We start from the raw sequence: 12,634 nt of genomic DNA on the forward strand, positions 1-12,634 counted from the left end.
CCATTGGTAGCCACATTGCCCCTGGATGCTTGCCAGGTCCTTGGATCCTGAAGTATGGCCTAAGGTGTCCTAGCCCCGACATGTTACCTGCCAAAGGATAAGACTCTGCCACCTCCCCCTCCTCAAGCTCTATCTGAACTTTTGTCTGCGCCCCTTCCACCTATTTCTCCCCACTTGGCTGACTACCTCAACATCTGACACAGAGAATAAGAAGGAGACCGGCTCATACTTTGTCCTTCTCCCAGCTCTCCCTTCAAATAAAAGGTCATGTTGCCGTAGGTGTTCATATAGTAAACACAAAAGTGTCTAAGGTGCCTGAGCTGCCTAAGATTTCTAATGTGCTAAAGGTGCTTAAGGCGTACATGTACACAGCAGAAAAACAAGGGACAAAGACAAACAAAGGGATTCATGCAAGACTCAAGCAGTGGGAAAGGGTTGTGTTGTGTATGTATTGGGTTTCATATAGCACAAATCTAGCTATGAAGCAACACAGTGCTATACAGCACCAGGCTACAGTGAAAGGAAAGGAAAATTGTTAGGTAATTCATTTTTTATTTTTTCAGTGCTTATTTTCAGCTTTTGAAGAGAAACAATGGGAAAAAGGAGCACAGGAAAGTACAAGAGGATATTTTTTGTTTTTTAATTATTTTAGATGACAGGGTAAAAATGGAAGTTGGGAGAGTGTGACTAACAACAAAAACCAGAAGAAACACCACAAATAACTACAGAAGAGTCATAAGTTCAAATATGGACCATAAAACACCACAAACACTACCAGCAAACAACAAACTCCCCAAGAACTCTCCAAAATTAATTTAAAGGCACCGGAAACGCTCCAAAAACGTTGCCTCATTAACATCCCTACTAGTTGATGCGTTCAAAGGAGCTACTGTCACACAGTGCATCTGCTCGTAATCAGGAATCAGAATTTGAAAGAAGACCAAAAGAAGCATACCCACAGGCTTAAAAAGCTCACAAAAATGCAACAAGTGACTTGAAACAATTATACGCATCGTTTGGGAAAAATAAGCTCAGTTTCTCTTATAATTAGATTGCCCGGCAATACTGAGCTGGAAGCAAGCTGGGCCTTATGTAGAATTTCAGCCCTGATTCAGAATGGCTCAAGACCTTTGATTAGCTGGCTGAACTTGCTTCTCCAGTCTCAGGCCTCATGATTGGATGGCAGGACCTGAACCTCACCTTAAGACCTAAGGCGTTTTTTCACCCTTGGTGAAACCCGAGTGAATCCCATGGAAACTTACACGTAAATACCAGACCTTCCCACGGATCCGTTTTTGACGGGTTCGAGCATCGCTAACATTTTGGCAGGTATTGAAAGGGGCCCATAGCTCATCATTTTGGTGCTTTGCCCTTTCTTGATTTCCTCTGTGGCTCTACTGTCTGGAGATTATATTTATGAAAGAAACAAGATAAACATAGTTGTGTAAGAAGCGGCTGTGATTTTTAGAGTGTGTGACTTGCAGTACATTGCCACTTCCAGAGAATATATGTACTATTCAATTCTGTTTTCAGAATTCTGTTAGGTTCACTGCCTGCTAGCTTCTTTGACTTTTTGTATGATTGTCTGGCAGAGACACACGTGTTTGCTTGTAGCAGGATTGCATTGAGGAAGGAGGAGGCAGTGGTTTCTGCCCTCCAGTCCACTTCTGGACTTTCACCGTCACCTGATGCTGGGATGTCGAGTAATTGCATACTGGAAAATAGCAATGCAGCATAACACACAAGAAGTTGAAGGATAAATAATTTCTCACTAAAATTCCTGTGTAATCATGATAATGCTGGGAAGCATAAAACAAGGGCAACAATTTTAAAAACATTAACGATTTGTGTACACATCAAAACACCGGCAATAACCACACATGAGTGTAAAAGGCGTAATTTCCGAAGCTATAACAATCAAATAGAGAGATCATTGAAAAAGCCTAAGCAACCATACCTGGCAATGAGGTTATTCCATGACGAGTAGAATCACTGGAGAGGATGTTTTCTGACTTTGTAGTGATGGTGAAGGGTGATTGTCTGAATTTGTCTTCAGGGAAAAAAGGGCTGCAAAGAGGACATATTTTTATAAATGCGTACAAATAGGCACAAAGATAGGATATGACTTTTGTTTGACTAATAATCACTTAAAATTGCTGGAGGACAATTTGTTTAGATCCATTTTCTCTGTGAGCTTTTATTCATATTCAATGCTTCGCTCCTTAAATAAGTCAGTTCTCCTAAAGTGTTCGGCCCAGCCCCCACAACATATAAACCCAGAGAGCTCACCCCTCAGCAAGCTCTTGAAACATAACTCCCCCATAATCTATGACACAGGTGTGGGAATTTTAACTATCCATTTTATAAAAATATAAAAGCTAAGATAGAAGCTGCAGTCCAACCATCCACCACAAGCATCTCCAAGATAGAAAGAAATCAGTTCTACTTTTTTCACGCACGGTAGCTAATCCCAACACCACAGGCTTCTAAAGAACAAACAGGGTTCAAGGCCAATTTCCGTGAAACACGTCCCATGGTTTATTTACAAACAAAGTGGTGAAAATGTGAAAAAATATTGCAGCTTTTAGCAATTCTGTTTTATTTCCTCCGGGTAATAAAAGAAAGTCACACTTGCAGCACTTCAAGCTGGATTCCTCCCTCTTCCCACCACTGCACTTAAGGGTGCTATTTTTACCCAACTGAATGATTGAAGAGCTGGGGAGGCTGTGCCTAAATTCAGACCTGTGCCTAAAGGCTGAATACAGATGTCCGAAGTGAGCACTAAATGGTCAGAACTATATCATGCGAGCACTTAATTTTCACACTCTTGCCTGATCAAACGAAACGTGTCATACTGCACTGACATTTTTATTAAATGCTAGATCGGAAGCAACAGAATACGGGAATAAAAATAAAGAAACGAGGCGAAGATTTAAATTTAAATAATTATCTTTAACTGTGAGAAGCTCTTGATTTACATTTCGGTCAATTAATCCTATGAATCTTAAGAGCTTTATAACCTGAAAGAATTCCAAACTCATTAAAGCAATTGAGTACCAACTGACCGGGGACACGTCAGGTGAATAAACTATAACATTGCAGCCACAAATTGTGTCTTCCGTTATAATGAAATGCTGCATGCTGCATGATTATTTGTGCAAATGGTTAAATGAAGAGATTGAATAATGATGGCAAATCTTTACACAGAATCTCTTTTCCCGAACCATGAGTTGTATGGCCATTTTTTTGCAGTGCTTCATCTGCCAACTCTTAGTCGGGCAGATGGGGAAAGTGTAAAAGGACCTTTTAGGAAGAGATCTGTTTTGCAATTGATAATATGATTGTTGGAAGGACATCCAGGCTGGACGGATGAACAGTGAAATTCTACAGAATGTGTTAAAATGCTCTAGCCCTTTTCCTGACCAAATTTGTTAATGATTGTGTTCAGGATGGTAGATGTTCTGAGAGTGGCACCGATTACTCTGATACTAAGACTGGGTATATATGTCTTTCAAGCGAATATTACTGCCCTGTCTCTCTACTGAACAGTGTTGTAAAGATATTAAACAAAGGTTTTTGCAGGGCATCTAAATAAACTATTAGGAAAATGTATAGATGCCTCTCATGCTTTATTTTGGCCAGGTGCAGCAGTGCAAATATCTGGTTCTAACTTTCATTTGTATGGAAACTTCAGTCCCCTGTAGCAGCAGGAAGCCTAGATGTTCAGAAAGCCTTTGATTAGGTGACTGGGGCTACTTAGAATATGTCTTGAAGATGCTTGGGTAGAGGGTTGATTTGTTAAAACATATAAAACCCTGTACTCTGAAGAAAAGCAAGGGTTGACTTATGGGTTACTTTAAAAATGCTTCAAATTACAGAGAGGGAGGACTCCCCTTGTGTGCTCTACTGTTTACTTTAGCAGTTGAACCATTTGCTGCAATAATTAGACAGGAGGCACATTTTAAGAGTAGTAGTAGGCGAGAGAGATTTTACATTCCTTTCATATGAAGATGACATGATTATTTTAGTTGAAGATCGATCTAGGGTGAAAGACTCATTCATCGCTTTAATACAGATGTGCTCTGCGATTTCGAGTCATAAAATATATTGGGGGAAACCATAAGCATTACCCATCTCCAAGACCTTCCATAGATTGCATCTTGAAGGTTGTGCATTGAAATAGGCAGGGACCAAGATTTCTTCCCTAGGCTTCAAAGTGGGAAACTAATTTAAATATTTACATCCTTAACTGCTGTACTCAGAGAAATCTAAGTTTATACAGCCAGATAGGCAAACATTTGCCTGGCATTAGGTGTAAAATATAACACTATTAAAATGTGTCTCCTCCCAGAGATACTCTGTGTTATGCAAGTTCTCCCTTCTTCATCTCAAAAGAGGGTCTGGGTTATGATAGAGTGTGTGTTTTTTAAAGTTTCTTTTGGGTCAAAGGCTCCCAGATTGAATACTTCAAAAGACGTCCAGGAAGGAGAATTTGGTCACCCCACCCTATGGAGATATCACTGAGCTTTTGTCTTAAGAGACTCCAGACATTGGTTATTCCAGAGGAGGAGTAATACCCCAAGATGGGAACACCTTAAGACATGGCCTTGCACCCCTTTCTTGCCAGATATGCTAATATACATGTGTGAAATACCCAGAATGTCAAATACATTACCAGAGGTATCCTCCACAGTAAAAACATGGAGCAACTGCCTTTAGGACCTACGTTATAGTGCATAATTTCATGAAGAGGCGAGGAGGAACCTTGCATTAACACAAAGGAATAGAAACCTCTATTAGTTTTGTTGGATCAAGGCGGACATTTTAAGGGAGCATGATATATGGAAACCACATGATATGGTTAATTTCGAATACCTTAAACGTAAGCATAAAACGTGCTAGTGAGGGATATAGGGAAGTCTGAACCGATTTAACAGTTGCTTGATATATACCACTGTGAGGACTGATTGACTCTCCATCGACTCTCAGACTCCATACTTGTTTCCGCACCTAGTCTTTTGACTTTGACTGAGAGGAAAGGGAGAAATGATAAATGGTTGACTGAGCTGGGTATGACCTTGACAGAAATACAGCAGAGAACAATTTGTGACTTTACTATTACAGTGAAATGTATCTACAATTCAAGCATATGCAACAACAATAATTTATCAGACTTATGTAGTCACTAGGTCCTAGGAACAATGGTCTATGCTGGTATTGTAAGAGAACAGAGAGAGGTCTATGCCGTCACATGTTGCGGGCATGCTCCAGGCTTGGGCAGTTTAGGATATATGTATTGGAAATAATTAGCTTGTTGCTAAACAGTGATCTGCCCTGGAGCCCGATAATGGTCTTGTTGCACTTATGTATTTGGCTGAATAATTCAAGAACCGCCCAGAGACTTTGGTTTGCAAAGGCTGTGATAGTTACTAAAATCAAGGTCATAACATAATGGAAGCATAATTCTAGGGCGACGGCGGAAATGTGTGAAGAGGTACAGTTGGTGCTTTCTGGGATGGAGAAGATACTAAATGTGTGAAGAGGTATGGTTGGTGCTGTCTGGGATGGAGAAGATACTATTCGAGCATTCTGATGATTTGCAGGGTTACGAGTCTGTTTGGGCTCAGCACAAACTGTCACCAGCCGCTGCTTCTTTTAATTTTTACAACCGTTTCACATTTCAGTACTCTATCAAAGTGGACAACAGCAAGAGAATGCAGAACTTTCCCACTCCATGTTAGGACCACATGGATTCTGAGGAAGTTTCGTGAGGTGTGTGATTAATGATTGGTATCACTGGGGGGCGCTAGAGAGCCCGACCAAGATGGCCGTGAGCCTGTGAGCTCTCTGCACCCAGATAGAATCCGGACATAATCCGGCCGCTCCACTGGCCAAAAGACATACCAAAAGTAAGCGACAAGATTGCTAACGGTCCTGGGCATATCCAGTCGAAATCCAGGGATCTGCGAGCCCCATACTGCTGAGATCTGAGTGGTGTGGGTGGACCGGCGTGACCGGGCGGTGGCCCGTGCAGAGTCACAGCATGGAACGAGGAGGGGGGACTTGGAGGAATCCCACGGGAGGGAAGCTCCGGGCGGGTGTGCCGGCTCGCACAGAGGAGATACCCCAGAGGAGGAAAGGCAGACCGAAGGACACAAAGCAAACCCCTGGCTGCCATGCCCGTTTGCTCGACAGTGGGATGGGAGACCCAGGGGGGTGGCAGCTGTGGGGGGAGATCTGCCTCGCACTGAGGAAGCACGCCTCTATGCTTCTTGAAGGACTGTGTCAGTAAAGAGGACCAAAGCGGTGCCTCGTGGCACTGTCGGGTCCCCCCCACCTCCGGAGGAGTGGTGCTGCTGGCGAACCGGAGGCAGGCCGGCTGTGCCTGCTGCAGCAACCAGGAGGAGTCAGGGGAGGTCCTCATGCCCAAACAAGGAACGGCAACATACTACAGCTGACGCCTGACCAAGAGGAGTGGAGGACCTCCTTCTCTGGAGGTATGCGTGACACCGGTAGGCCCGGGGAAGTGAGAATCCGGACCAAGCCCCTGGTGATGGGGAGGTTAACACCAGGGCAGAGGAGAGTGAGTTGTCCCAACCCCGCACAGTGGAGAGCCTCCTGGCCTTGGCGGTCCGTGCTACACTTGCAGCTGTGCGCCCGACATGTGGCAGTCCTGATGCCGGCAGGGGGGACACCATAGGATCTCACAAGACCAACGGCTGCATAAGGCACCAGAGCAACTGCGCCACAACCTAGACATGGGCCCCTAACTCCTTGCACAACATTCACCAACAGAGGACCACTACTGATTCCACGGGGCCTGGGCCAAAGAAAGCATTCACCAGCCCATGTTGGCTGGTAGTAAAACAGCAGGAGCAGAGTGCCGACCAGATCCAGCAGCACACCAGGTGACCCTGTAATAGAAAACCGCTAGGAGAATAGGACAAGGCCAAGGCAGGATCAAGGGAATAGCTGCGACGCATGACAACAGCTGCGGCCCTGAGAACCAACCGCATTGGGTCAGATAACTAAAGTGCCTCAAGATCTGCGCTGGCCCAGCACCAAGAGACCAATCAGTCCAAAACAGCTTGGAGTAATTGCTACACCCCACTGCACAATAACCCTGTTCCCATAGCACCAAGAATCACTACCCCTCACAAATCTATGCCAGGGCGTCAATGCACTACATCACCCTGGCAAGAGAAGGCAGGGTCCACAGAGTCAGTGTCCCCCCTAAGCCACAGAACATGGTCATCACTGTCCGACAGGGGGAGTGCACAGTGATCACCATGTGGGCATTGCAAGAGGCTGGGGATAACACAACTGTGCGCACAGGGCTCCCCTGAGCAATCACCACTACTAGACCACAACACCCTGTGGACGTCACCGCAAATCTACTGGGTTGTGGTACATGATCTGCCCAGCACTTGAAGGCGGAGAGTCACAAGGGAAGAACTGCGGAGTGGAGGATGGCCAGGGCAAACAAGGGTGGGAAGCAGCAAACCAGGCTTCACTTTGAGACCTCCTCTCAGCCCAAGCACAACAAAACTATGGACTCCTCTGAAGGATGTAATCAGCAGGCTACCCAGGACACTGCAACAGCGTTCTATGACATAAAAGAGATGTTTAATCAGTCGCAGAACAGCATCCAGTCCGTCGACAGGAAGATGGATACTTTAAAATGTAAGGTGGATCACATGCAAGTCTGTCTTGACAAACATGGAGAAACACTGGACAAAGCAGAGGGAAGGATCTCGACGGCTGAAGACGAGGCAGCATCGTCATCCAGGCACCTGCAACAATTGAAGAGAGCACTGAAAGAACTAACAGAGAAACAAGATGACTTAGAATCAAGGTCCAGGAGGAATAACCTGCAAATAATAGGCATTTCAGAAGCAGCAGACCAGAGAAGAATGGAACCCATGGTGGAGGAGATCTTGCGGGAGGCAGTGAGCCTGGACGGTTTTTCAACCATCTTTGTAGTGGAGAGAGCACACAGAATACCAAGCAACAGGAAGCCGATACCCAGAGCCCCACCACGACTGATAATTGCACAAATGCTGAATTATCGGGACAGAGACCTGGACCTCCGGGAGTCAAGAAAGAAGGGGATTCTCACGTACAAGTGTGACATGATAAAATTCTTCCCGGATTTCTCGGACAAAGTCCAGGCATCACGCAGAACCTACATAGACCTGTTTTTCACCACTTTAATGCATGTCTTGAACGTCTACCTCGGAACCCACGACCCAGAGGACACAATGATTGAGACCACGCCAAAAGGAAAATTCCCACTAGGGACTGAGAGCCAGGAAACAGCAGAGGAAGAGGCTAAATGGTCAGGAACGGACCTTATTGTAGTAAATGCAGAGACATGGTCGGGCCACCAGCAGTTGCTCAAGCGGAGGCAAGTTCAAACATAAAGATGCTGACTGGTTGGGGTAGTCAGCCAAGGGAGCAGGAGGGAATGTATATTACTGACAGGTTGGGGTTGTCGGTGGGGGAGAAGGAGGGCAAGGAGAAGGGAAGATGGCGAAGGGGTGCATCACAACATGAGGAGGGGGACGGGTTACACAACTGGCACAATTCAGAATCAAAGGCTGGGTCACACATGGGTCAAGAACTGGGGCTTTGAAACAGGATTCTCATACACTGGAGTCATGACGAGATCCATTAAATGCTTACATGGAACGTATGTGGGCTAAACTGCCCATCTAAATGCCGTAGGGTCCTCCTTTACCTGCAACACCACCAAGTGGGAATTGCATTTCTGCAAGAGACGCATTTTACACCGTAAACTGAATCAAAATTCGGTAAAAGCTGGGGCTGTCACCGATACTTTTCTTCTTGACATATGCGAGAGGGGTGGGTATCCTTATCCACAGCATAGCAGGGTTCAACATGATCTCCATGGTTAAGGACCGTGAGGGAAGGGGGCTAATAGTGTGGGGCATGATACAGGGCTGATTGTACACTGTCATTAATTATTACGGCCCAAATCAGAACACAGTTACGACCCTGGAATGGCTCAACCAGCACTTGGGGGACCCTCAACCAGGCCAGAGATTTACCCGACCATTGACCGCACAGTGGGCCCACCCCATCCACCGACTAAGGGAAATGACTTGCTGAGAGGCATGTGTCAAATGTGGGAGCTGGAAGATGTGCGGAGGCTCAAGAATCAAGGGGTAAGGCAGTATACCTTCCATTCATTGGTCCATAACACAGGATCGCGTCTGGATTTCTTTTTGATTTCCCAGGCCCTAATCGGGGCCATAACAGAGGTGACAATCCTGGCTCGCACGCTTTCAGATCACCCCCCGGTATTATTAAATCTGGAATTGTCGGGTAGGGTGATCAAGAGGAAACCGTGGCAGTTTAAAAGTGAGGCTCTGACCTACGCATTGTTCTGCAAAGGTCTATCTAGGTCAATAGATGCCTTCTTTGAAACCAATGTAGGCTCGGTGGAATCAGCGGAAACCCTTTGGGAGAGGTTTAAGTGTGTGTGATAAGGGGGGAGTGCATCGCTAGGGAGGTGGGGATGTTAAGGCAAATCAGATGGGAGTTGGATGAAGTAGAGTTACGCATATGTGCTTTGCAAATGGCCAGGCTACCGCAGACCTCAATCAACAGGCAGAAATAAAACAACTCTTGGAACAGTTCAAGTCATTAGCACACAGGGAGACAAATCTACTGTGGCAGGGGTGGCAGTAAGACAATACTGGGAGGGGCAGAAACTGGGCAGACTATTGGTGAAGGCGACAAAGCTGGAAACTCACAAGGGGAGGTCCTGTCGGCAATAGACAAGCACGGGGAAGAGAGATTTGATGATGCTGGGATAAAGCAGGAATTCTACCGCTTCTATAAGGATCTCTACTCCTCCCACACACACACACCTCCCAGACAGAGTTAGACAGTAACCTGGACCAGGTGGCCTTACACTGGTGCACAGAGGAGGAGAGAGCGGGATTAAACCGCCAAATATCTTTGGAAGAGGTGCTGGCAGCCATCAGATCTCTTCCCTGCGTGAAGGCACCCGGGCCGAACGGCTTTGGGTGGAATTTTATAAGCACTATGCTGCAAAGATTGGCCGCTACCTCCTACAAATGTATCACCAGAGTATTCTCGAGGGGAAGCTCCCTGAGTTCTTAAGGGAAGCCCTAGTCACAGTCCTACCTAAACCTGGCAAACCACTGAATGAATGTGCATCGTACAGACCGATTTCCCTTATCAATCTAGATAATAAGATCCTTGCTAAGATATATGTTTCTAGACTGGCACCCTTGATGAATAAGATGGTAAAGCCCAATCAGGCCGGATTTATCCCAGGACGTTCCACTTCTTTTGGGATTTGGAGGATGTTTGGGCTGATCTCAGCGATGAATCAGGAGGACCACATAGTCGCAGCACTGCTGGAGGCCACCAAGGCATTCGATTCAGTGGAGTGGCCCTTCTTGTTCACAGTTATGAGTAGAATGGGATTCAGAGAGCAATATATTGCCATGGTACTACTACTATATAGATCACCCATCGCCAGAGTGCAGGTGAACAGCCAATTCACCCCGGGAATAGCACTGCACAGGGGCATACGACAGGGTTGCCCCCTCTCCCCGTTGCTGTTTGCCCTGGGGATTGAACTGCTGGCAGAAAGGGTGAGGGAGGCCATCCTGCACTGGGGCATCCAGCTTTTCAAACACAAGATAGTTATCTTTCGATATGCGGATGACATGGTTTTATTAATAAAGGACCCGAGGCGAAACCTGAACCCCATCGTGGAAGGTGTATTTCCTTATGGGCTTTTCTCGGGTCTGGTGAATAATGCGGCAAAATCAGTTCTCTTACAGTTGACAGAGAGGGTGGCACAGTTTGCTGACAAATGGGGGTTTCAGTGGCACATGACACAAACTAGATACCTGGGGGTCAACAGAGCCAGTGACTCAAACACACTATATGTAGTCAACTATCAAAAGGCACTGGATCAAGCGAGGGAGGCCGCCATCAGGTGGAAGAATCTACCCCTTAATCTATATGGCAGAATCTCCTTGATCAAGATGCTGTTACTTCCCAGATTTCTCTATGTGTTACTCAATGTACCCATTGTGATCCCGACAGACTACTTTCGAGAGTTAAAATCCCTAATCACACAATTCATCTGGGCCAGCAAACAGCCAAGAGTATCATGGGATAAGCTGATAGAACCCATACAAGGGGGTAAGGGGTGTCTAGCCTTACCTGATTTCGAGATGTCCTACAAAGTGGCCCAGGCTGGGTTCACCCTCTATTGGTTTGGAGACCAGGAGGAAAGGAGGCAAGTGGAAGTGGAGAGGACAGTGGCTGCACCATTCTTATTACAATCTAGTATTCTCACTGCTCCCAAGGGAGTGACCAAGGCAGGGAACATGGTAGAACTCACATTCAGGGCACGGGCTCCTATAGAACGCAAATCAAAGAAGGAGGTCCTCTACTCTCTGGTGTTGCTGGTTACGTTTACGTGGGGGATTCCACTCACCTTGGAGAAAGGTTTCGTCAATCTTATGTGGAAATTTGAGGTGCACTGTTACCGTGATATGTTCCCCAGTAGGAGGTTTATGACATTAGAGGAGTTGAAAACCAAGGGGAATCTAAATTCTTTAGAGGTGCTTCTATACTACAAGTTGAAAACATGTTTGCAAAGGGTATTCTCGTCATGCCCCGAAAAACCTGCAGTTGCCCCTATACTCAACAGGATCCTCTCTAGGGGGCAGAACCGAAGGGCGGTCTCAGCCCTGTATGCTATGTGTCTTAACTCCAAGGTGGAGTTATCATCCCCTAGAGAAAAGTAGGAACTAACCCTGGGGCATGAGATATCCAGTGAGGAGTGGAGATATTGCTGTGAGGGAACCAGGAGGGTTGCGATAAATGCCAAATTCAAGCTAATCCATTGGAAATACCTACATCAATTTTACTACACCCCCACACAAATCCATGACTATTTCCCAGAAGCACATGCCCGTTGCGCCAGATGTAAAAAACCAGGGGCAGACTTCATGCACATGGCTTGGTGGAGCCCCTTAGTGCTGCATTCTGGGAAGCAGTATTCAAAGCCATTGGGGAAATTAAAATAGAGAAGCTAGATCCACAACCGATGATGGCGATTAACAGGGCTGCTTCTGCTCCTGGCTAAGAGGAGGATGGCAATGCACTGTAACGATATGGAGGCAGGGGCACAAAGGTTTCTCAACCTATCGCTCGAACTCAGCGAACATGTGGGAACCGTATATACATTACCTGATGAACCAAGCAGGAGAAGAAAACGATGAACCAGAGCGTGGACCAGTTCCATGAAATTAATGTTTAATCTTCCGCAGCCACGACAGGAACGTTTCTTCCAAGCCAGATATTCCCATATCACTCAGTGCAAACAACAAGCTGGTAGCCTAAATACACAGGATCAATGTAACCCACCCCATGAAAAAACTGAATGTTTACCACCCATGTAATTGCTCTAGAATATGGCAGAGAGTCTTCGGGAAATTGCTAAATCCATTTTAAGATTGTGATGCCACTACCTTCTGCCATGTTTATGTTGAGTTGCTGTTTTTGAAATACCAATAAAAGAGGTTTTAAATAAAATTATTGGTATTACTGAACCGAG

General features: G+C 45.9%; 1 protein-coding gene across 4 annotated transcripts in view; it reads right to left on the reverse strand.

The window, feature by feature from the left end:
- Nucleotides 1–12,634, reverse strand: part of ZNF827 (zinc finger protein 827) — an 883,430-nt gene that overhangs the window by 157,791 nt on the left and 713,005 nt on the right. For all 4 annotated transcript variants that reach the window (XM_069631232.1, XM_069631231.1, XM_069631233.1 and 1 more), the window contains exon 8: nt 1,958–2,067. In XM_069631232.1, coding sequence (XP_069487333.1) covers nt 1,958–2,067 — 110 coding nt within the window. The remainder of the gene's footprint in view (nt 1–1,957; nt 2,068–12,634) is intronic.

Source organism: Ambystoma mexicanum, chromosome 6q, assembly GCF_040938575.1.
Source record: "Ambystoma mexicanum isolate Mex_15411 chromosome 6q, UKY_AmexF1_1, whole genome shotgun sequence".
NCBI lineage: Eukaryota > Metazoa > Chordata > Amphibia > Caudata > Ambystomatidae > Ambystoma > Ambystoma mexicanum.